Raw genomic sequence first — 23,707 nt, forward strand, 5'->3', positions numbered from 1 at the left:
CTACACATATTTGGGGAAGAATTTCCATACCTACACAATAAAAAGTTGTCAAAAAAAAATTAACAATGCAAATCGGAAGACTTCAAAGAAGAGTTCCGAATCATAGAAATAACACACCGGAAGTCTTTCAAAAAGACTTACGATATATGTTAGTCTGTTAACCGAAACACATATGTTAAGTGTTCCGGAACGGTATTTTTTAAAACTAAACCAAAACTCTTTAAGTAAGTCTTTTAGAACACGTTATGCATTGAATCAGATATCTTCCACAAAGTGTTCCGGTCTAGGAAAAAAAACATATCAAAAATCTTTTCTAATGTATTCTGATACGAGGTTGAATATTGCAATTCTCGGAAATCTCAATTAAATAGTTAAAAGTGAAATGAAAAATTGGTTAAAAATAATCAAGAATAAAATTGATATTTTAAAAAAATTATAGGGATATAAGGATAGTTGTAGAGATATAAGATAAAATTTTCTTCCAAAAATAGAGTTGTTCCTTTATAATATTTGTCTTTATGCCTCCTTTTGCTCGAAAAAAAAAACAAAAACCAAACTACAAATCACACTACAGACATTCTTTTAATCAAGAGAATCTGAAACGTTGATTTTTATTAAAGTGGCACGTGTATATCATATAACGAAGGTTCTAGTGATAGTAATTTGCTCTCCAAAGCTGAGTATCCAAACTCCTCCTTCTACCCTGAACCCCTCCTCCACCTCCACCATCAACCATCTCAAAACCCTTCCTGCCTGACGTTCCAGATGAAACGACGCCGTTTTCTTCCCAAATCGCTCATTCACAGCACGCTCTTCACAAGCTGATGACATTTTCTTCCATCTTCACCACTTTTCGAATTTCGAATACTGCCCTCGTTACCCATTACCACACTCTTAAACCCAACAAACTCGAAGCATGGTTCGTCAAAATCGTTTCAACGCTCTTTCTTCGATTCACAAACTCATCCGACGCTACATTTTCGCGTTATGTTAGTAACCACTTAACCCCTTCACTTACATTACAAATTATCAAAAGACTAAACAATCCTCAATTAGGTTTCAGCTTTTTCCAGTTCACTAAACAAAGCTTGAACCTTTCTTATTCATTTTGGACTTACAATTTTCTTTTAAGGTCCCTTTGTCAACAACATCAACATGATTCAGCAAAACTTGTTTATCATTCTATGAGGGCTGATGGGTTGTTGCCTGATAGTAGGTTGTTGGGATTTTTGGTTTCTTCTTTTGCATTTGTTGATAGGTTTGATGTTTCCAAGGAGTTTCTTCGGGAAGCTTTGTGTAATAAGGTTGATGTAAATGTTGTTGTTTATAATAACTTTCTTAACATTTTGGTTAAATGTAATAGGTTAGATGATGCTGTTAGTTTGTTTAGGGAGCTTGTTAGATTCAATTTCGATATTGATATATTCACATTCAATATCTTGATTCGAGGTTTTTGCGTTGTTGGAGAAATCGATGAGGCTTTTAGGTTTTTGAATGATATGAGAAGTTTTGGTTGTTATCCTGATGTTGTTAGTTATAATACTCTTATACATGGTTTATGTAGAATAAATGAGGTAGATAGAGCAAGAGATTTAGTGAGAGAGATTAGTTTAAGAACTGAGTTTTCTCCTAATGTTTTGAGTTATACGATTGTGATATCGGGTTATTGCAAATTGAGTAAGATGAAGGAGGCTTCTTCTATTTTCAATGAAATGGTTACGTCTGGAGCTAAGCCTAGTGCGGCTACTTTTAATGCACTTATCTATGGATTTGTTAAGGCAGGTGACATGGCATCTGCACTAGGAATGCATAAGAGGATGCTTTTTCATGGTTGTTCTCCTGATGTTGTTACTTTCACTTTGTTAATTGATGGATATTGCCGAGTTGGGCAGTTGGACTATGGTTTGGACCTTTGGAATGAAATGAAAGCGAGAAATGTTTCTGCAAATTTGTATACTTTCTCTATTCTTATTAGTGCCGTGTGCAGGAGCAATAGACTACAAGAAGCTCGTGAGCTTTTGAGACTGTTGAATCAGAGTGACATTGTTGCACAACCATTTATCTACAATCCTGTCATAGATGGATATTGCAAATCCGGTAATGTTGATGAAGCTAATGCAATTGTCATAGATATGGAGAAGAAATGCAAACCGGATAAACTGACATTTACTATTCTTATTATTGGTCATTGTATGAAAGGAAGAGCCCCCGAAGCAATTGGTATCTTTTACAAGATGTTGGGGACCGGTTGTTCGCCAGATGAAGTTACTATTAGAACTTTAAGTTCATGTCTTTTGAAGTCTGGAATGCCTAGTGAAGCTGCCCGCATTAAGGAAGCTGTATTTAAGAGTCAAAACACAAATTCATATATGCAGCAGTCTCTTTATTAAAGTGCTACTGAAAATCAGTGGTTAGGCATTGCCTTCCACTGTTTTCTCTTGAGAAAATACACTCATCAAGCAGCATGTCAATATTTTCTCTAGATTATCAACAAGGGAGTCAGAATTGGCAATTTCCCCATGATTATGCTGATGTTGTTGGAGATTGTTAATTTATTTCTCTCTATTCATCATTTTTTACTATGCAGTTTTATTTGACAGTCTTGTTCAATTGTAGTCATATTACCTAAAGAGTACAACGAGTTCTTCCTGAAAGAAATAAAAGTGACTGAAATATGGAATGCTTTCTCATTGAAATTTATCAGTTAGTTTATTGGTTACTTTACCAAACAGAGCCTTAACTTTTATTCTTACTTCTAATTGCAGATCTTAAGCTTGGAGTTTGAGGTAGTAGTCCGCCTCATCTCCTATGTGAGGCCATTTGGCTTTTCAACGGCTTCAATTTGGTTCTCCCGTGTAAAAACTCAATGTCCCCGAAGGGCTAGGAAGTTATGGGCGGCTATCAGGATGCTAATTATTATAGAGGTAAGCAATAGTAGTATGGTTTCGATTCCTTATTAGCTAATCATGAATTTTTGTAGGTTTTCATAAGTTGCTGGTTGTATTTGTATGCTAACTCTTGTAGTTTTGTTTTATAAACCCGATTATGGTAGTGTGGGTTATTGTTGGATATTCATGCTGCAATATTTAATTTGTCATGTATCAAGAAATTCTAGATTAGAGTAATGCACATTTATACAAATTGTTGGTTTGTTTTATCTTTGAACATCATTGTTTAATGACTGGTATGTATGCTAAGTCAGTCCATGTTTAATTGTTGTAGGTTCTTGGTGCTGTCGGCTAATTTTATTTGTCATCTGGCTTCCTACTTTCTTACATGTGACAGCACAAGAATCACATGCCGACCATAGGCGAACCACTTCACTAGTTGAGTTAGCTAAGGAACCTACTTCTGGAGATTCTGGGCTCTTTGACCCCATAGAAATATCACCTTCCGTCATACCTAAAGTTCCATTTCCCACCGAGTCTGTCCCACCAATGTATCCTATTCCTTATGTCCCAACCAGATATGAACCAGTTTTAACTGGTAAGTGCCCTGTAAACTTTTCGCGACCAGAAATTTCAAATATCCTCGATAAAGCAGCATTTGATTGCTTTGGGCCTTTGGCATCCCTTGTAGGGAATGTCGTATGTTGTCCACAATTTAGTAGCTTAATCCACATCTTCCAGGGTTTCTTTGGCATGAAATCCAATAATCTGGTTTTGTCAAATGCAGTTGCTGATCATTGCTTCTCTGATATTGTTAGTATTCTAGCTAGCAGAGGGGCAAATAATACAATACCCACACTTTGTTCTATTAAATCATCTAATCTTACAGGCGGGTCATGCCCTGTGAAGAATGATTCTACTTTTGAAAGAACAGTAAACACAAGTAAATTAGTTGAGGCCTGTAGAACTGTTGATCCACTTAAAGAGTGTTGCAGACCTGTTTGTCGGCCTGCAATTATGGATGCAGCGCTTCAGATTTCTGGCCGACAAATGATGATAAATAATGACAATATGGCTGGGGAAATGAATCACACTGATTATCTAAATGATTGCAAAGGTGTTGTTTATTCTTATCTTTCCAAACAACTATCATCGGAGGTTGCAAATAAAGCATTCCGGATACTATCTGCCTGCAAAGTCAACAAAGGTACATTGTTTAACTAGCCCATTCTTAATGTTGTATATTTTGGTTTGGAGGGTATGTCAATGGCATGACTAAGCATGTCATTAATGAATAATTTGGGATAAATAATATCTGGATTTAGGAAAATGTATTCAAGTGATTTTGTGTTGCTGGTCTTAACCTACCTTAGATTTCAAATTATTTAATTATTTTTTTGATGTATTGGTTATTTCTTCTTATTTTTTTGGGGGGTCTAGTCTAGATAAAGAAGAGAAGAAATAGGGACTTTTTTTTTTCCGCAAAGAAATAAGGACTTTTGATTTCATAATAATGGGGCTATATGATTGTTAATAAATATGAGAAAGTACCAAGACCTTTGAAATATGTAATATGAATAATATGATTAATAATGACTTGATACAAAAGACTGAGCACTAACCCTAGTTTATTGGGACACATACAAGATTCCCAATTTTTAATGTATAGGGAATCATGATAATAACTATGTGATATGGAAATTAATCTTAAGGGATATTTTGAGATAAGGAACTAATCTTATATGATAAACTGGGATGTCTAACATACTCTCAACCCAAGATATTCTTAGATACTTGTATCCTAACAAGTTTATTACTTCAATAGAAAAGGGGCTGGGATTCCTTTTCATTGTTGTACTAAGATTGCTAGAATATTGTATAGCAATGCACATCCTATTAACATTTTTAATTAACAAAATTTCATTATGGTATCCTGTATAAATTAAATTTATTAGAGGATCTTCTTGAAAACATGTATTCATGACATATTAAAAAATTAAAAAATTGTGTTCCACAAATTGAATTGAAACTGTTTTTGTTTATTGTTTTATTAACTCGGTAAATCTTGCTTGTGCAGTTTGTCCTTTGACTTTTAAGGAGCCTTCAGATGTAATTGCTGTATGTAAGAATGTAGCTGCTCCTAGTCCTACCTGCTGCAGTTCATTAAATACATATATTGCAGAGACACAACAAAAAATATTAATTACCAATAAACAAGCTATAATATGTGCAACACAATTTGGATCGATGTTACGTGGAGGTGGGGTGATGACAAATGTTTATGAGCTTTGTGATGTCGATTTGAAAGATTTCAGCATACAAGGTATTTATACTTATGCTTAAATGATGTCCAAATTACTTACTACCTATGACCATTATTTGAAAATCTCTAACTTAATTCTTCTTTTATCGTGACTATACATGGAGCTTTGCTAGCATTTGGAGTACAAGGTTTACTGCTTTTTCCACTCCTTGAATTTTGTTGATTGCTGTTATTTATAATTTGATAATCTGTTCTCACGAGACTTCGGAATTTATTTTATAACAATGTTGGTTAAATATGATTTCACCGTTTGAGAATAATTTCACTCATGTTTTAGTAGAATATTACATTAGATTTTGTTAGTTGAACTTGAACCGGCATGTGGGTGATATTTGGATTTGTTAATAAGAGTGTGTTTGGATTAAGGGAAAGTAATTTTTTTAAAGAATTTAAAATAATTTGGCCAAAATCCATTGTTTGAATAAAAAATATGGAGAATTGCTGTGTAAGTTAAATTTAAAACATTTAAAATTTACAAATTGGCCCATAACAGTTTCAAACATTACAAACTTGGTCCTAATAATTTTCAAAATTTACAAATTGGCCCCTTTAAATATTCAAATATTGCAAATTGGTCTCTTTTTAAAATTTTTAATTAACAAAACTTTTAAAATTTATAAAACTAACCAAAAAATTTAAGAATGAATTATTTTAATACTATATATCCAAACCAAAGAATTTAAAAATGAAGGGAATTCAGTTGAAGCATTTGAATTACGTAGAATGCTAAATTCTCTAAAAACTTATAATTAACTCATCCAATCAAAGATTTCTAAGTATAATCTTTGTTTATTCTTACAATTATAATCAGTAAGACAAGGACAGCAAAGACATACTTTTTGTCAAGGTATGATTGAATTGTAAGTTAAATTGATATTGTTGGTTTAGATGCAGGATGTCTACTCCGAAGCTTGCCGGGAGATGTGATATTTGACAATTCATCTGGTGTTAGTTTTACATGTGATTTAAGTGACAATATTGCTGCACCATGGCCCTCATCATCTTCATTTACATCTCTATCATTCTGTGCACCTGGTATGAGTTTGGACCAAGTAATTTTCACTTGGCTTATATTTGGACTTGTTAGCATATTGTTGTTAGCATTTTCTTACATTGGCTTTATTTGGACTTGTGCAGAGATGTCATTACCAGCATTACCAATTTCACAGTCATTGAAAAACATTGGTGCGTGTCATGTTGCTTCTAATTCCATTTTTAATTTTTCCTATAAATTTATACCAGAGGCTGTCTGTTTGTCAATTAAATATAGATTATTTAAATACTACTTCTTCCTGGTCTGGTTATGCCTTGAATTTCTTCCCTGAGGATTACTGGTTTACTGTAGTTCTAGCTACTTATGATGCCAATTATTACTGAGCAATATATTGACTTGTGAATATGGTGTATTGCGCAGGTTGTAATTCTGCTGGCGTGGGTTTCCTTCTTGTTATATTTACATTTTTTGTCAGTATTGTTGTACTGAGATTTTAGGGTTTTGAAGTGTGTCACGAAGGCATTTCAAAGTGTCTGGCAAGGGTTTTGCATGTATATTTTTTAATGGCCTCGTTGTATAGCATCCCCCCTCTCTCATCGCCTTTCCATGGGTCATATGCCTGTTTGATCATTAATGAGTTAGTGCTCATTTTATTTAGGATCCATAGTTGTTCCGGAATGGTATTTTTTAAAACTAAACCAAAACTCTTTAAGTAAGTCTTTCATAACACGTTATGCATTGAATCAGATATCTTCCACAAAGTGTTCCGGTCTAGGAAAAAAAACATATCAAAAATCTTTTCTAATGTGTTCTGGTACGAGGTTGAATATTGCAATTCTCGGAAATCTCAATTAAATAGTTAAAAGTGAAATGAAAAATTGGTTAAAAATAATCAAGAATAAAATTGATATTTTAAAAAAATTATAGGGATATAAGGATAGTTGTAGAGATATAAGATAAAATTTTCTTCCAAAAATAGAGTTGTTCCTTTATAATATTTGTCTTTAGGCCTCCTTTTGCTCGGAAAAAAAAAAACAAAAACCAAACTACAAATCACACTACAAACATTCTTTTAATCAAGAGAATCTGAAACGTTGATTTTTATTAAAGTGGCACGTGTATATCATATAACGAAGGTTCTAGTGATAGTAATTTGCTCTCCAAAGCTGAGTATCCAAACTCCTCCTTCTACCCTGAACCCCTCCTCCACCTCCACCATCAACCATCTCAAAACCCTTCCTGCCTGACGTTCCAGATGAAACGACGCCGTTTTCTTCCCAAATCGCTCATTCACAGCACGCTCTTCACAAGCTGATGACATTTTCTTCCATCTTCACCACTTTTCGAATTTCGAATACTGCCCTCGTTACCCATTACCACACTCTTAAACCCAACAAACTCGAAGCATGGTTCGTCAAAATCGTTTCAACGCTCTTTCTTCGATTCACAAACTCATCCGACGCTACATTTTCGCGTTATGTTAGTAACCACTTAACCCCTTCACTTACATTACAAATTATCAAAAGACTAAACAATCCTCAATTAGGTTTCAGCTTTTTCCAGTTCACTAAACAAAGCTTGAACCTTTCTTATTCATTTTGGACTTACAATTTTCTTTTAAGGTCCCTTTGTCAACAACATCAACATGATTCAGCAAAACTTGTTTATCATTCTATGAGGGCTGATGGGTTGTTGCCTGATAGTAGGTTGTTGGGATTTTTGGTTTCTTCTTTTGCATTTGTTGATAGGTTTGATGTTTCCAAGGAGTTTCTTCGGGAAGCTTTGTGTAATAAGGTTGATGTAAATGTTGTTGTTTATAATAACTTTCTTAACATTTTGGTTAAATGTAATAGGTTAGATGATGCTGTTAGTTTGTTTAGGGAGCTTGTTAGATTCAATTTCGATATTGATATATTCACATTCAATATCTTGATTCGAGGTTTTTGCGTTGTTGGAGAAATCGATGAGGCTTTTAGGTTTTTGAATGATATGAGAAGTTTTGGTTGTTATCCTGATGTTGTTAGTTATAATACTCTTATACATGGTTTATGTAGAATAAATGAGGTAGATAGAGCAAGAGATTTAGTGAGAGAGATTAGTTTAAGAACTGAGTTTTCTCCTAATGTTTTGAGTTATACGATTGTGATATCGGGTTATTGCAAATTGAGTAAGATGAAGGAGGCTTCTTCTATTTTCAATGAAATGGTTACGTCTGGAGCTAAGCCTAGTGCGGCTACTTTTAATGCACTTATCTATGGATTTGTTAAGGCAGGTGACATGGCATCTGCACTAGGAATGCATAAGAGGATGCTTTTTCATGGTTGTTCTCCTGATGTTGTTACTTTCACTTTGTTAATTGATGGATATTGCCGAGTTGGGCAGTTGGACTATGGTTTGGACCTTTGGAATGAAATGAAAGCGAGAAATGTTTCTGCAAATTTGTATACTTTCTCTATTCTTATTAGTGCCGTGTGCAGGAGCAATAGACTACAAGAAGCTCGTGAGCTTTTGAGACTGTTGAATCAGAGTGACATTGTTGCACAACCATTTATCTACAATCCTGTCATAGATGGATATTGCAAATCCGGTAATGTTGATGAAGCTAATGCAATTGTCATAGATATGGAGAAGAAATGCAAACCGGATAAACTGACATTTACTATTCTTATTATTGGTCATTGTATGAAAGGAAGAGCACCCGAAGCAATTGGTATCTTTTACAAGATGTTGGGGACCGGTTGTTCGCCAGATGAAGTTACTATTAGAACTTTAAGTTCATGTCTTTTGAAGTCTGGAATGCCAAGTGAAGCTGCCCGCATTAAGGAAGTTGTATTTAAGAGTCAAAACACAAATTCATATATGCAGCAGTCTCTTTATTAAAGTGCTACTGAAAATCAGTGGTTAGGCATTGCCTTCCACTGTTTTCTCTTGAGAAAATACACTCATCAAGCAGCATGTCAATATTTTCTCTAGATTATCAACAAGGGAGTCAGAATTGGCAATTTCCCCATGATTATGCTGATGTTGTTGGAGATTGTTAATTTATTTCTCTCTATTCATCATTTTTTACTATGCAGTTTTATTTGACAGTCTTGTTCAATTGTAGTCATATTACCTAAAGAGTACAACGAGTTCTTCCTGAAAGAAATAAAAGTGACTGAAATATGGAATGCTTTCTCATTGAAATTTTCTAGTATAGAATGTTATAAATTCTGTAAAAGCATAGGAAGATTATTATGACAATTTGCGCTGACAGGAACATTTAAAAAAGGTAGGAAGGAAATCCCCAGGCATAAAAGGTTGGCGATATATGTTAGGACTCTCATATGGGGCATGGGTCTAAGTGGGCTCAACACACCAACTTATCAATATCATGCTCTGGCCTGGTAGCTTTTGGCTAGAGGAGAGAGTAGCTAGAGATCAATGAAGAGTATTACAAATGGATTGGACCGTTAAACTTGTAAGACTTCCGGGTGTTTATGTGAACCAGATAACTTCTCTTCAAGACTTCCGAGTGTTTATGTGGACCAGACAACTTCTCTTAAAGACTTCAGTACACAAAATTCTTATCAAATTCTTTCAATTATTAGCCAACGGTAGTAAAGTGCGGCTAGAACTCCTAAAACCGTAGCCTAAATCTTTAGGCAACGATTTTCCAGTCGTGGAATAAACGGCCGTTGCCTATTCTTTTAGGGACGGTTTTTTAACCTCTACCCACGGAATTTAAACATCGTCGCCTTAAATACAAAAGGCTACGGTTTAAGGACTACTTTTAGAGTGCGGTTTTCACTAAGCAACACAATATAACCGTTGTTGCAACTATAAAAAAACCACGGGTTACTTTAAATATCACATATGAAAAGACTACAGTTTTTAATAAGCAACGCATAAAATCCGTTGCCTAAACGTTGAAAAATGTAAAAAAAAAAAAATAGAGAATCTTCTACAAAAAGATAGGCTAACTTATGATTAGAAACGTGGACCAGTCTTCTCTCATATCTGCACTCATAAAAAAATTCATAAATCATGATATTCTCCCAACATAACCATCTTAGTAACCAATTATAGGAGCAACACAAATCAAAGTTATGCAGTCACCTGTTGTCAAAATAGAGTATTATTAATTTCAAATTTTGAAGAACTTTGAGTACAGGGCTCCTAGCCAACTCCAGAAAAATAAATCCAATACCAAACAATGTTGACTATTTTACCAATTATAGTAGCAACTTAAATTAAAGTTCTACATCCTCCTAGGATCAAAATTGAGTACTATTAGTTTCAAATTTCGAAGAATATTGAGTACAAGGCTCCTAGCCAACTCCAACAAATGAAACCCAACATGACAAAAATACTAAAGAGGCATAGGACATACCAAACGATATTAACTATTTTATCGATTGTAATAGTAGCTCAAATCAAAAGTTCTACACCCTTCTAGTGTCAAAATTGAGTACTATTAATTTCATTTTTCAAAGAATTGAGTACAAGACTCTTAGCCAACTCCTACAAAAACACACAATGTTCAGTAATACAAGGACATTCAACTTCAAAAAGTATAAAGAGTATATGTGGACTATTTTTTCTTGATGGAGTTGTTTTCCATGTAAAAATTTATAGAAGAATATAACATTATGAATATTAAGGGTTCAATTTAGCTTTTAAACATACTGGTTATATCTTCAATTACAGTTGCCATATAATCTCTTGTAAGTTATATCTCATATTCATCTAAGTTTGAGAAGTTGCCTGTTCCAGATATTTGTAAGTCTTATGATATTTTGATACGCCCATTAGCCAGAAATCAAAATTGTCAACTGTAGTTATATTTATGTACTTCTGTCTTGGCTTCTCAACATCTTCACTTTGCCTCACACTCTTTATCTTCTTCACTGGAATGGAAACATGTACATAGATATACCTTTAAGAATCTCAACAAAATGTTGGAATATGAAAACTGAGAGCTATGAATAGGTTTGTTCACGACTTACCTTATAGCGCATCCTACACATTTGTCCTTTCTTATTAAAGACTTTTATTGATCTCTCGCTGTAAAATGCAACCTTTTCGGTGGAGATGAAGAGGAGACCAGCTAGAGGGCCAGATGTGGTCGACAGATAACAGTGGCAAACTTTCAACAGCCTCTCTCCCTTTATCACACTAAAATACTTCATGAACACTTTGTCCACTCCACCCATTTGAAGAATTCTTGTCCCTAAGCTCAACTTCCTTTTTATAGTTTCAGATATGTTTGTCCCCAGTCTCACTGAAATCTCAGAATTACTATCCTGCTGCGCTTTTTCTGGTTACAACTTCCTTTACCTAAAACATTGAAACACTCTATGTAAGTATAATCATCAATACTTAATGAAATTAGAATAGATAATCGTGATTCGTCCGTCTGGAAAGGAAATGAAAGTCTTACTTTTGCTTTGATGTTGGGATGGATATTGACATGGATGAGAAGCATAATCAAGTAAGTATTTGTTATTCGATTTTTGAAATTGTTTGTGTATGATTGGAATTCCAACAACTAGCTCGTGAAGCAGTGAGGTCTGCATGTTGAATGATGAATAAGGTTTGTGTTTTGTGTTTAGCAAGTAGATTGCAAGGAAGCTAGGCTCACTTGGTTAGATCCGTCCCTTTGTATTGTTAAGAGGTAGTATTTAAAGGGATGAAAAGTAAGAAGGGAATCTTGAGCCTTTTGTGGGATGACTCAACCATGATCTTGGTGATGTAATTAAGACACTACTGACATGGCAACTTGAAGGACTTTATTTAAGATAGTATTTTGACATCATGGATTGTTTGGTTGCTTTTAGGAAAACATGATAAAGAGGATATATATAAATTAGCTTTTAAAAAAATAAACTTAAAAAAGGTTAATTTTTAAAGGCTTAGAGAAAAGTTTATATATCTTAAGGAGCAAGATTTCATGGTGTATATGACACGGTGTCGGCCAATCCTTTGGAAATTAAAACAAAAAAAAGTAAAGGTTGATATGGTTTTCATGAGCAGCATAAACTTTATGAGTTGGCATTATAACTTTTGTGATGCTAGATTTGTCTAAATTCTATTGCAGGAAGGTAGGTAGGCAAAACTAAAATGTAGACAGTGTAGTAAGTTCATGTCTCGAGACATTATTTATTATTAGTTATTGGGTAATGCTAACATATTCACATGTTTTATGTTGTGTACCACTAGATACACCTTCAATCTAAAATGTAAGTAAGTGTTATATTGGTCAACCGTCTACAAACATCATCTGTAGCCAGCCTGAGGACGGATTTTAGTTTCCATTCCGTTTCTAGTTTCTGCCAGACACAAGTCCATTTCCAGTATTTATCAAACACAAATTTTATAAAATAAATTTATATTAATGATTTCTACTCTGTTTTTTTATCATAGTTTAATTTTGATTTCTATCAATTAACTTGGTAATCAATGGATTAAGAATTGAGAGAAGGGGTAATTGATTCAAATACCTAGAGATGTGAATCACTCTTTTAAATACTCTATAGTATTAGCAGATGAGAAAAAATAATAACTTCAATACGTCAAACAAAAGTTAACCTCTTAATTATTTTCCCCTAACTTTAATTATTAGAGCCAGTCAATTGAGATAAAGATCAATTGTAGTCGTTGTATAATAATTTGAAATTTATAACTTATATTGAAAATTCATAACAAGTTCAAGTACAATGAGCATACCTTAGCAGCAACAAGGCCACTAATATGAACCATGTCACACATGAAAACAGCTCCAAAGAAATCTTTCTAAACCTTCCATATTCCCATTCTATAGGATAAGAACTACCACCACGGATAAGAATTTCAGGTCTATAATCCCCCTGCTTTCTCCTCAAGTTTATCATAATCATTGTAACCAGTCAAAAGATTAACCTTATAAGACAAAGCCTCAAAAAATAGATGCTGCAGAAACCTTCTTCCCACCATCAGTATAAAAACCATGACTCAAATGTACACTAGAAGGTGGGTCCAAAACCATAATCCTATCACAAGGATTCAAAAGAGTATTATAAATAGCCAAGTGCTTCCATCACCACCCTGCACACAATTTTCATGATAAGCAATAAATTCAATTCCTTTAAATTAAAGACTTAAACTACTACTTTATTCTAACTAAATAAGTTACTTTTCCAAAGAATGAACACAACTTATTCCGCATGATGAATACATTATCACAAGATTATAAAGCTTTTAGAGTTCATACTCATTTAAGAGTCGCTCAAGAAAAAGTTATATAATCTACTGTAATTATGTTCTTTTGCATCCTTGAGGTTTCCGACAAAATTTTTGATAGAAACTCTACAAAAATTAAAAAGCACATCAAAGTCTAGAGATAGACCTGAAAATTAAAACAATAGAAAACACTTACTGCTTTTGATTTCATCGAAGAAATATCCCCAACATTGATCACCTCCTTACAAAATTCTTGATGTTTGGAGAAGTCCATGTACCATGTAGGTATTAAACTTGTTAAAAGCAATAAGAAATTAAAACGGATGAGTCTCAAACACTACATAAATCATGATAAATTGTAGCATACCTTTCAAAATCTAATATGACGAATGAGAGAATGAAGATGAACGAGTGAAAGCTAGGGCACAAATCTTTCGCGAGAATGAAAGGAACTATGAAGAAAGTGACGACACACAATTCTGTTCTGATAACAGTACAACCTAATTTCGCGTTCCTAATCTCAAAGAGTGAAACCTAATTTCACGTTTCATTTATGATAAATGTGAAAATTATATTTTAATTAAAAATATTATTATATTCTATATTAAACTAAATGGACATTGTAATCACTGAAACATATATAACTTAGTGGATTGGTGATGTGTGTAATCCCAAAGAGTATCAGTTTGAATCTAGATTTTCTTCTTTTTTTTTAAATGCTGAATAATTAAATTTCAAAGGCTTGCTTAAACGCATTGTACAACAGGTCGGGGGTTCGAACCCCATCTTAAGTAAGGTTTATTATAGCTTATTTAAATTCAAGCAAAAGTTATCTTTCGCCCACGCTCCAGAATTATTGCTTATGATGCAAAGGCGACGGTTATATTAAGGCCACACATGTAAAATCGTAGCCTAAAATTAATAGACAACAGTTCAAATCTAAAATTTAAAATTTCGTCAACAAAAAAAAAGTGCGGCTTAACCCCTTTTACACAACGGTTTTTCAGCCGCGGTCTATTATTCCGTTGCCTAAAGTGAAAAATATTGTAGTGTATGTTAAGTGTTCCGGAACGGTATTTTTTAAAACTAAACCAAAACTCTTTAAGTAAGTCTTTCAGAACACGTTATGCATTGAATCAGATATCTTCCACAAAATGTTCCGGTCTAGGAAAAAAAACATATCAAAAATCTTTTCTAATGTGTTCTGGTACGAGGTTGAATATTGCAATTCTCGGAAATCTCAATTAAATAGTTAAAAGTGAAATGAAAAATTGGTTAAAAATAATCAAGAATAAAATTGATATTTTAAAAAAATTATAGGGATATAAGGATAGTTGTAGAGATATAAGATAAAATTTTCTTCCAAAAATAGAGTTGTTCCTTTATAATATTTGTCTTTAGGCCTCCTTTTGCTCGAAAAAAAAAAAACAAAAACCAAACTACAAATCACACTACAAACATTCTTTTAATCAAGAGAATCTGAAACGTTGATTTTTATTAAAGTGGCACGTGTATATCGTATAACGAAGGTTCTAGTGATAGTAATTTGCTCTCCAAAGCTGAGTATCCAAACTCCTCCTTCTACCCTGAACCCCTCCTCCACCTCCACCATCAACCATCTCAAAACCCTTCCTGCCTGACGTTCCAGATGAAACGACGCCGTTTTCTTCCCAAATCGCTCATTCACAGCACGCTCTTCACAAGCTGATGACATTTTCTTCCATCTTCACCACTTTTCGAATTTCGCATACTGCCCTCGTTACCCATTACCACACTCTTAAACCCAACAAACTCGAAGCATGGTTCGTCAAAATCGTTTCAACGCTCTTTCTTCGATTCACAAACTCATCCGACGCCACATTTTCGCGTTATGTTAGTAACCACTTAACCCCTTCACTTACATTACAAATTATCAAAAGACTAAACAATCCTCAATTAGGTTTCAGCTTTTTCCAGTTCACTAAACAAAGCTTGAACCTTTCTTATTCATTTTGGACTTACAATTTTCTTTTAAGGTCCCTTTGTCAACAACATCAACATGATTCAGCAAAACTTGTTTATCATTCTATGAGGGCTGATGGGTTGTTGCCTGATAGTAGGTTGTTGGGATTTTTGGTTTCTTCTTTTGCATTTGTTGATAGGTTTGATGTTTCCAAGGAGTTTCTTCGGGAAGCTTTGTGTAATAAGGTTGATGTAAATGTTGTTGTTTATAATAACTTTCTTAACATTTTGGTTAAATGTAATAGGTTAGATGATGCTGTTAGTTTGTTTAGGGAGCTTGTTAGATTCAATTTCGATATTGATATATTCACATTCAATATCTTGATTCGAGGTTTTTGCGTTGTTGGAGAAATCGATGAGGCTTTTAGGTTTTTGAATGATATGAGAAGTTTTGGTTGTTATCCTGATGTTGTTAGTTATAATACTCTTATACATGGTTTATGTAGAATAAATGAGGTAGATAGAGCAAGAGATTTAGTGAGAGAGATTAGTTTAAGAACTGAGTTTTCTCCTAATGTTTTGAGTTATACGATTGTGATATCGGGTTATTGCAAATTGAGTAAGATGAAGGAGGCTTCTTCTATTTTCAATGAAATGGTTACGTCTGGAGCTAAGCCTAGTGCGGCTACTTTTAATGCACTTATCTATGGATTTGTTAAGGCAGGTGACATGGCATCTGCACTAGGAATGCATAAGAGGATGCTTTTTCATGGTTGTTCTCCTGATGTTGTTACTTTCACTTTGTTAATTGATGGATATTGCCGAGTTGGGCAGTTGGACTATGGTTTGGACCTTTGGAATGAAATGAAAGCGAGAAATGTTTCTGCAAATTTGTATACTTTCTCTATTCTTATTAGTGCTGTGTGCAAGAGCAATAGACTACAAGAAGCTCGTGAGCTTTTGAGACTGTTGAATCAGAGTGACATTGTTGCACAACCATTTATCTACAATCCTGTCATAGATGGATATTGCAAATCCGGTAATGTTGATGAAGCTAATGCAATTGTCATAGATATGGAGAAGAAATGCAAACCGGATAAACTGACATTTACTATTCTTATTATTGGTCATTGTATGAAAGGAAGAGCCCCCGAAGCAATTGGTATCTTTTACAAGATGTTGGGGACCGGTTGTTCGCCAGATGAAGTTACTATTAGAACTTTAAGTTCATGTCTTTTGAAGTCTGGAATGCCTAGTGAAGCTGCCCGCATTAAGGAAGCTGTATTTAAGAGTCAAAACACAAATTCATATATGCAGCAGTCTCTTTATTAAAGTGCTACTGAAAATCAGTGGTTAGGCATTGCCTTCCACTGTTTTCTCTTGAGAAAATACACTCATCAAGCAGCATGTCAATATTTTCTCTAGATTATCAACAAGGGAGTCAGAATTGGCAATTTCCCCATGATTATGCTGATGTTGTTGGAGATTGTTAATTTATTTCTCTCTATTCATCATTTTTTACTATGCAGTTTTATTTGACAGTCTTGTTCAATTGTAGTCATATTACCTAAAGAGTACAACGAGTTCTTCCTGAAAGAAATAAAAGTGACTGAAATATGGAATGCTTTCTCATTGAAATTTATCAGTTAGTTTATTGGTTACTTTACCAAACAGAGCCTTAACTTTTATTCTTACTTCTAATTGCAGATCTTAAGCTTGGAGTTTGAGGTAGTAGTCCGCCTCATCTCCTATGTGAGGCCATTTGGCTTTTCAACGGCTTCAATTTGGTTCTCCCGTGTAAAAACTCAATGTCCCCGAAGGGCTAGGAAGTTATGGGCGGCTATCAGGATGCTAATTATTATAGAGGTAAGCAATAGTAGTATGGTTTCGATTCCTTATTAGCTAATCATGAATTTTTGTAGGTTTTCATAAGTTGCTGGTTGTATTTGTATGCTAACTCTTGTAGTTTTGTTTTATAAACCCGATTATGGTAGTGTGGGTTATTGTTGGATATTCATGCTGCAATATTTAATTTGTCATGTATCAAGAAATTCTAGATTAGAGTAATGCACATTTATACAAATTGTTGGTTTGTTTTATCTTTGAACATCATTGTTTAATGACTGGTATGTATGCTAAGTCAGTCCATGTTTAATTGTTGTAGGTTCTTGGTGCTGTCGGCTAATTTTATTTGTCATCTGGCTTCCTACTTTCTTACATGTGACAGCACAAGAATCACATGCCGACCATAGGCGAACCACTTCACTAGTTGAGTTAGCTAAGGAACCTACTTCTGGAGATTCTGGGCTCTTTGACCCCATAGAAATATCACCTTCCGTCATACCTAAAGTTCCATTTCCCACCGAGTCTGTCCCACCAATGTATCCTATTCCTTATGTCCCAACCAGATATGAACCAGTTTTAACTGGTAAGTGCCCTGTAAACTTTTCGCGACCAGAAATTTCAAATATCCTCGATAAAGCAGCATTTGATTGCTTTGGGCCTTTGGCATCCCTTGTAGGGAATGTCGTATGTTGTCCACAATTTAGTAGCTTAATCCACATCTTCCAGGGTTTCTTTGGCATGAAATCCAATAATCTGGTTTTGTCAAATGCAGTTGCTGATCATTGCTTCTCTGATATTGTTAGTATTCTAGCTAGCAGAGGGGCAAATAATACAATACCCACACTTTGTTCTATTAAATCATCTAATCTTACAGGCGGGTCATGCCCTGTGAAGAATGATTCTACTTTTGAAAGAACAGTAAACACAAGTAAATTAGTTGAGGCCTGTAGAACTGTTGATCCACTTAAAGAGTGTTGCAGACCTGTTTGTCGGCCTGCAATTATGGATGCAGCGCTTCAGATTTCTGGCCGACAAATGATGATAAATAATGACAATATGGCTGGGGAAATGAATCACACTGATTATCTAAATGATTGCAAAGGTGTTGTTTATTCTTATCTTTCCAAACAACTATCATCGGAGGTTGCAAATAAAGCATTCCGGATACTATCTGCCTGCAAAGTCAACAAAGGTACATTGTTTAACTAGCCCATTCTTAATGTTGTATATTTTGGTTTGGAGGGTATGTCAATGGCATGACTAAGCATGTCATTAATGAATAATTTGGGATAAATAATATCTGGATTTAGGAAAATGTATTCAAGTGATTTTGTGTTGCTGGTCTTAACCTACCTTAGATTTCAAATTATTTAATTATTTTTTTGATGTATTGGTTATTTCTTCTTATTTTTTTGGGGGGTCTAGTCTAGATAAAGAAGAGAAGAAATAGGGACTTTTTTTTTTCCGCAAAGAAATAAGGACTTTTGATTTCATAATAATGGGGCTATATGATTGTTAATAAATATGAGAAAGTACCAAGACCTTTGAAATATGTAATATGAATAATATGATTAATAATGACTTGATACAAAAGACTGAGCACTAACCCTAGTTTATTGGGACACATACAAGATTCCCAATTTTTAATGTATAGGGAATCATGATAATAACTATGTGATATGGAAATTAATCTTAAGGGATATTTTGAGATAAGGAACTAATCTTATATGATAAACTGGGATGTCTAACATACTCTCAACCCAAGATATTCTTAGATACTTGTATCCTAACAAGTTTATTACTTCAATAGAAAAGGGGCTGGGATTCCTTTTCATTGTTGTACTAAGATTGCTAGAATATTGTATAGCAATGCACATCCTATTAACATTTTTAATTAACAAAATTTCATTATGGTATCCTGTATAAATTAAATTTATTAGAGGATCTTCTTGAAAACATGTATTCACGACATATTAAAAAATTAAAAAATTGTGTTCCACAAATTGAATTGAAACTGTTTTTGTTTATTGTTTTATTAACTCGGTAAATCTTGCTTGTGCAGTTTGTCCTTTGACTTTTAAGGAGCCTTCAGATGTAATTGCTGTATGTAAGAATGTAGCTGCTCCTAGTCCTACCTGCTGCAGTTCATTAAATACATATATTGCAGAGACACAACAAAAAATATTAATTACCAATAAACAAGCTATAATATGTGCAACACAATTTGGATCGATGTTACGTGGAGGTGGGGTGATGACAAATGTTTATGAGCTTTGTGATGTCGATTTGAAAGATTTCAGCATACAAGGTATTTATACTTATGCTTAAATGATGTCCAAATTACTTACTACCTATGACCATTATTTGAAAATCTCTAACTTAATTCTTCTTTTATCGTGACTATACATGGAGCTTTGCTAGCATTTGGAGTACAAGGTTTACTGCTTTTTCCACTCCTTGAATTTTGTTGATTGCTGTTATTTATAATTTGATAATCTGTTCTCACGAGACTTCGGAATTTATTTTATAACAATGTTGGTTAAATATGATTTCACCGTTTGAGAATAATTTCACTCATGTTTTAGTAGAATATTACATTAGATTTTGTTAGTTGAACTTGAACCGGCATGTGGGTGATATTTGGATTTGTTAATAAGAGTGTGTTTGGATTAAGGGAAAGTAATTTTTTTAAAGAATTTAAAATAATTTGGCCAAAATCCATTGTTTGAATAAAAAATATGGAGAATTGCTGTGTAAGTTAAATTTAAAACATTTAAAATTTACAAATTGGCCCATAACAGTTTCAAACATTACAAACTTGGTCCTAATAATTTTCAAAATTTACAAATTGGCCCCTTTAAATATTCAAATATTGCAAATTGGTCTCTTTTTAAAATTTTTAATTAACAAAACTTTTAAAATTTATAAAACTAACCAAAAAATTTAAGAATGAATTATTTTAATACTATATATCCAAACCAAAGAATTTAAAAATGAAGGGAATTCAGTTGAAGCATTTGAATTACGTAGAATGCTAAATTCTCTAAAAACTTATAATTAACTCATCCAATCAAAGATTTCTAAGTATAATCTTTGTTTATTCTTACAATTATAATCAGTAAGACAAGGACAGCAAAGACATACTTTTTGTCAAGGTATGATTGAATTGTAAGTTAAATTGATATTGTTGGTTTAGATGCAGGATGTCTACTCCGAAGCTTGCCGGGAGATGTGATATTTGACAATTCATCTGGTGTTAGTTTTACATGTGATTTAAGTGACAATATTGCTGCACCATGGCCCTCATCATCTTCATTTACATCTCTATCATTCTGTGCACCTGGTATGAGTTTGGACCAAGTAATTTTCACTTGGCTTATATTTGGACTTGTTAGCATATTGTTGTTAGCATTTTCTTACATTGGCTTTATTTGGACTTGTGCAGAGATGTCATTACCAGCATTACCAATTTCACAGTCATTGAAAAACATTGGTGCGTGTCATGTTGCTTCTAATTCCATTTTTAATTTTTCCTATAAATTTATACCAGAGGCTGTCTGTTTGTCAATTAAATATAGATTATTTAAATACTACTTCTTCCTGGTCTGGTTATGCCTTGAATTTCTTCCCTGAGGATTACTGGTTTACTGTAGTTCTAGCTACTTATGATGCCAATTATTACTGAGCAATATATTGACTTGTGAATATGGTGTATTGCGCAGGTTGTAATTCTGCTGGCGTGGGTTTCCTTCTTGTTATATTTACATTTTTTGTCAGTATTGTTGTACTGAGATTTTAGGGTTTTGAAGTGTGTCACGAAGGCATTTCAAAGTGTCTGGCAAGGGTTTTGCATGTATATTTTTTAATGGCCTCGTTGTATAGCATCCCCCCTCTCTCATCGCCTTTCCATGGGTCATATGCCTGTTTGATCATTAATGAGTTAGTGCTCATTTTATTTAGGATCCATAGTTGTTCCGGAATGGTATTTTTTAAAACTAAACCAAAACTCTTTAAGTAAGTCTTTCATAACACGTCATGCATTGAATCAGATATCTTCCACAAAGTGTTCCGGTCTAGGAAAAAAAACATATCAAAAATCTTTTCTAATGTGTTCTGGTACGAGGTTGAATATTGCAATTCTCGGAAATCTCAATTAAATAGTTAAAAGTGAAATGAAAAATTGGTTAAAAATAATCAAGAATAAAATTGATATTTTAAAAAAATTATAGGGATATAAGGATAGTTGTAGAGATATAAGATAAAATTTTCTTCCAAAAATAGAGTTGTTCCTTTATAATATTTGTCTTTAGGCCTCCTTTTGCTCGAAAAAAAAAAAAACAAAAACCAAACTACAAATCACACTACAAACATTCTTTTAATCAAGAGAATCTGAAACGTTGATTTTTATTAAAGTGGCACGTGTATATCATATAACGAAGGTTCTAGTGATAGTAATTTGCTCTCCAAAGCTGAGTATCCAAACTCCTCCTTCTACCCTGAACCCCTCCTCCACCTCCACCATCAACCATCTCAAAACCCTTCCTGACGTTCCAGATGAAACGACACCGTTTTCTTCCCAAATCGCTCATTCACAGCACGCTCTTCACAAGCTGATGACATTTTCTTCCATCTTCACCACTTTTCGAATTTCGAATACTGCCCTCGTTACCCATTACCACACTCTTAAACCCAACAAACTCGAAGCATGGTTCGTCAAAATCGTTTCAACGCTCTTTCTTCGATTCACAAACTCATCCGACGCTACATTTTCGCGTTATGTTAGTAACCACTTAACCCCTTCACTTACATTACAAATTATCAAAAGACTAAACAATCCTCAATTAGGTTTCAGCTTTTTCCAGTTCACTAAACAAAGCTTGAACCTTTCTTATTCATTTTGGACTTACAATTTTCTTTTAAGGTCCCTTTGTCAACAACATCAACATGATTCAGCAAAACTTGTTTATCATTCTATGAGGGCTGATGGGTTGTTGCCTGATAGTAGGTTGTTGGGATTTTTGGTTTCTTCTTTTGCATTTGTTGATAGGTTTGATGTTTCCAAGGAGTTTCTTCGGGAAGCTTTGTGTAATAAGGTTGATGTAAATGTTGTTGTTTATAATAACTTTCTTAACATTTTGGTTAAATGTAATAGGTTAGATGATGCTGTTAGTTTGTTTAGGGAGCTTGTTAGATTCAATTTCGATATTGATATATTCACATTCAATATCTTGATTCGAGGTTTTTGCGTTGTTGGAGAAATCGATGAGGCTTTTAGGTTTTTGAATGATATGAGAAGTTTTGGTTGTTATCCTGATGTTGTTAGTTATAATACTCTTATACATGGTTTATGTAGAATAAATGAGGTAGATAGAGCAAGAGATTTAGTGAGAGAGATTAGTTTAAGAACTGAGTTTTCTCCTAATGTTTTGAGTTATACGATTGTGATATCGGGTTATTGCAAATTGAGTAAGATGAAGGAGGCTTCTTCTATTTTCAATGAAATGGTTACGTCTGGAGCTAAGCCTAGTGCGGCTACTTTTAATGCACTTATCTATGGATTTGTTAAGGCAGGTGACATGGCATCTGCACTAGGAATGCATAAGAGGATGCTTTTTCATGGTTGTTCTCCTGATGTTGTTACTTTCACTTTGTTAATTGATGGATATTGTCGAGTTGGGCAGTTGGACTATGGTTTGGACCTTTGGAATGAAATGAAAGCGAGAAATGTTTCTGCAAATTTGTATACTTTCTCTATTCTTATTAGTGCCGTGTGCAGGAGCAATAGACTACAAGAAGCTCGTGAGCTTTTGAGACTGTTGAATCAGAGTGACATTGTTGCACAACCATTTATCTACAATCCTGTCATAGATGGATATTGCAAATCCGGTAATGTTGATGAAGCTAATGCAATTGTCATAGATATGGAGAAGAAATGCAAACCGGATAAACTGACATTTACTATTCTTATTATTGGTCATTGTATGAAAGGAAGAGCACCCGAAGCAATTGGTATCTTTTACAAGATGTTGGGGACCGGTTGTTCGCCAGATGAAGTTACTATTAGAACTTTAAGTTCATGTCTTTTGAAGTCTGGAATGCCTAGTGAAGCTGCCCGCATTAAGGAAGCTGTATTTAAGAGTCAAAACACAAATTCATATATGCAGCAGTCTCTTTATTAAAGTGCTACTGAAAATCAGTGGTTAGGCATTGCCTTCCACTGTTTTCTCTTGAGAAAATACACTCATCAAGCAGCATGTCAATATTTTCTCTAGATTATCAAAAAGGGAGTCAGAATTGGCAATTTCCCCATGATTATGCTGATGTTGTTGGAGATTGTTAATTTATTTCTCTCTATTCATCATTTTTTACTATGCAGTTTTATTTGACAGTCTTGTTCAATTGTAGTCATATTACCTAAAGAGTACAACGAGTTCTTCCTGAAAGAAATAAAAGTGACTGAAATATGGAATGCTTTCTCATTGAAATTTTCTAGTATAGAATGTTATAAATTCTGTA

General features: G+C 34.0%; 4 protein-coding genes and 1 long non-coding RNA gene across 17 annotated transcripts in view; 4 read left to right on the plus strand and 1 right to left on the minus strand.

Annotated features, from left to right (window-relative positions):
* Positions 1-642: 642 nt before the first annotated feature.
* LOC127128842 (pentatricopeptide repeat-containing protein At2g06000) lies at positions 643-23,671 on the plus strand. 9 transcript variants are annotated; one of them, XM_051058209.1, is made up of 2 exons: positions 643-2,097; positions 8,899-8,998. In XM_051058209.1, the coding sequence occupies exons 1-2, from the start codon at positions 825-827 to the stop codon at positions 8,976-8,978; spliced, it is 1,353 nt and encodes a 450-aa protein (XP_050914166.1). In that variant the 5' UTR covers positions 643-824; the 3' UTR covers positions 8,979-8,998. The 9 variants fall into 9 exon arrangements, with proteins under 9 accessions (XP_050914166.1, XP_050914161.1, XP_050914160.1 ...); XM_051058204.1 differs by lacking the exon at positions 8,899-8,998 and adding an exon at positions 2,200-2,519 and having other exon boundaries at positions 644-2,097; XM_051058203.1 differs by lacking the exons at positions 643-2,097; positions 8,899-8,998 and adding exons at positions 7,520-8,792; positions 23,180-23,671.
* On the plus strand, positions 2,768-6,865 carry LOC127128846 (uncharacterized GPI-anchored protein At1g61900). 2 transcript variants are annotated; one of them, XM_051058214.1, is made up of 7 exons: positions 2,768-2,924; positions 3,223-4,095; positions 4,966-5,211; positions 5,316-5,339; positions 6,100-6,246; positions 6,349-6,396; positions 6,626-6,865. In XM_051058214.1, exons 1-7 carry the CDS (start codon positions 2,891-2,893, stop codon positions 6,700-6,702), a joined length of 1,449 nt encoding a protein of 482 aa, XP_050914171.1. In that variant the 5' UTR covers positions 2,768-2,890; the 3' UTR covers positions 6,703-6,865. The 2 variants fall into 2 exon arrangements, with proteins under 2 accessions (XP_050914171.1, XP_050914172.1); XM_051058215.1 differs by having other exon boundaries at positions 6,106-6,246.
* Positions 9,467-11,822, minus strand: LOC127128855 (uncharacterized). The gene is made up of 3 exons (XR_007806056.1): positions 11,628-11,822; positions 11,194-11,524; positions 9,467-11,094 (listed from the first exon to the last, which is right to left on the minus strand). It is a non-coding gene; the product is annotated as an uncharacterized LOC127128855 (long non-coding RNA).
* LOC127128849 (uncharacterized GPI-anchored protein At1g61900) overlaps positions 15,259-23,707 on the plus strand; it is a 40,191-nt gene continuing 31,742 nt past the window's right edge. The window contains exon 1 of one of the 4 annotated variants that reach the window (XM_051058227.1): positions 15,259-15,277. The gene's annotated coding sequence lies outside the window, so the exon portion shown is untranslated. Of the gene's footprint in view, positions 15,278-15,573; positions 15,593-21,678; positions 22,285-23,707 lie in introns of those variants that run through there. The other 3 variants (XM_051058228.1, XM_051058225.1, XM_051058226.1) reach the window with 3 other exon arrangements.
* LOC127128847 (uncharacterized GPI-anchored protein At1g61900) lies at positions 17,054-21,153 on the plus strand. Its single transcript, XM_051058216.1, has 7 exons — positions 17,054-17,212; positions 17,511-18,383; positions 19,254-19,499; positions 19,604-19,627; positions 20,388-20,534; positions 20,637-20,684; positions 20,914-21,153. Exons 1-7 carry the CDS (start codon positions 17,179-17,181, stop codon positions 20,988-20,990), a joined length of 1,449 nt encoding a protein of 482 aa, XP_050914173.1. The 5' UTR covers positions 17,054-17,178; the 3' UTR covers positions 20,991-21,153.

This window comes from Lathyrus oleraceus, chromosome 3, assembly GCF_024323335.1.
Source record: "Lathyrus oleraceus cultivar Zhongwan6 chromosome 3, CAAS_Psat_ZW6_1.0, whole genome shotgun sequence".
NCBI lineage: Eukaryota > Viridiplantae > Streptophyta > Magnoliopsida > Fabales > Fabaceae > Lathyrus > Lathyrus oleraceus.

Excerpts from the sequence above, each read along its gene's own strand:
- LOC127128847 (XM_051058216.1), top strand. The coding sequence starts at position 17,179 with ATGGGCGGCTATCAGGATGCTAATTATTATAGAG. Across the intron at positions 17,213-17,510 it reads GGATGCTAATTATTATAGAG|GTTCTTGGTGCTGTCGGCTA; the intron begins GTAAGCAATAGT and ends TAATTGTTGTAG. Across the intron at positions 19,628-20,387 it reads GCTAGCATTTGGAGTACAAG|ATGCAGGATGTCTACTCCGA; the intron begins GTTTACTGCTTT and ends TTGTTGGTTTAG.
- LOC127128842 (XM_051058204.1), top strand. The coding sequence starts at position 825 with ATGACATTTTCTTCCATCTTCACCACTTTTCGAATTTCGAATACTGCC. Across the intron at positions 2,098-2,199 it reads AGATGGATATTGCAAATCCG|GAAGAGCCCCCGAAGCAATT; the intron begins GTAATGTTGATG and ends ATTGTATGAAAG.
- LOC127128846 (XM_051058214.1), top strand. The coding sequence starts at position 2,891 with ATGGGCGGCTATCAGGATGCTAATTATTATAGAG. Across the intron at positions 5,212-5,315 it reads GAAAGATTTCAGCATACAAG|CTTTGCTAGCATTTGGAGTA; the intron begins GTATTTATACTT and ends CTATACATGGAG. Across the intron at positions 6,397-6,625 it reads ACAGTCATTGAAAAACATTG|GTTGTAATTCTGCTGGCGTG; the intron begins GTGCGTGTCATG and ends TGTATTGCGCAG.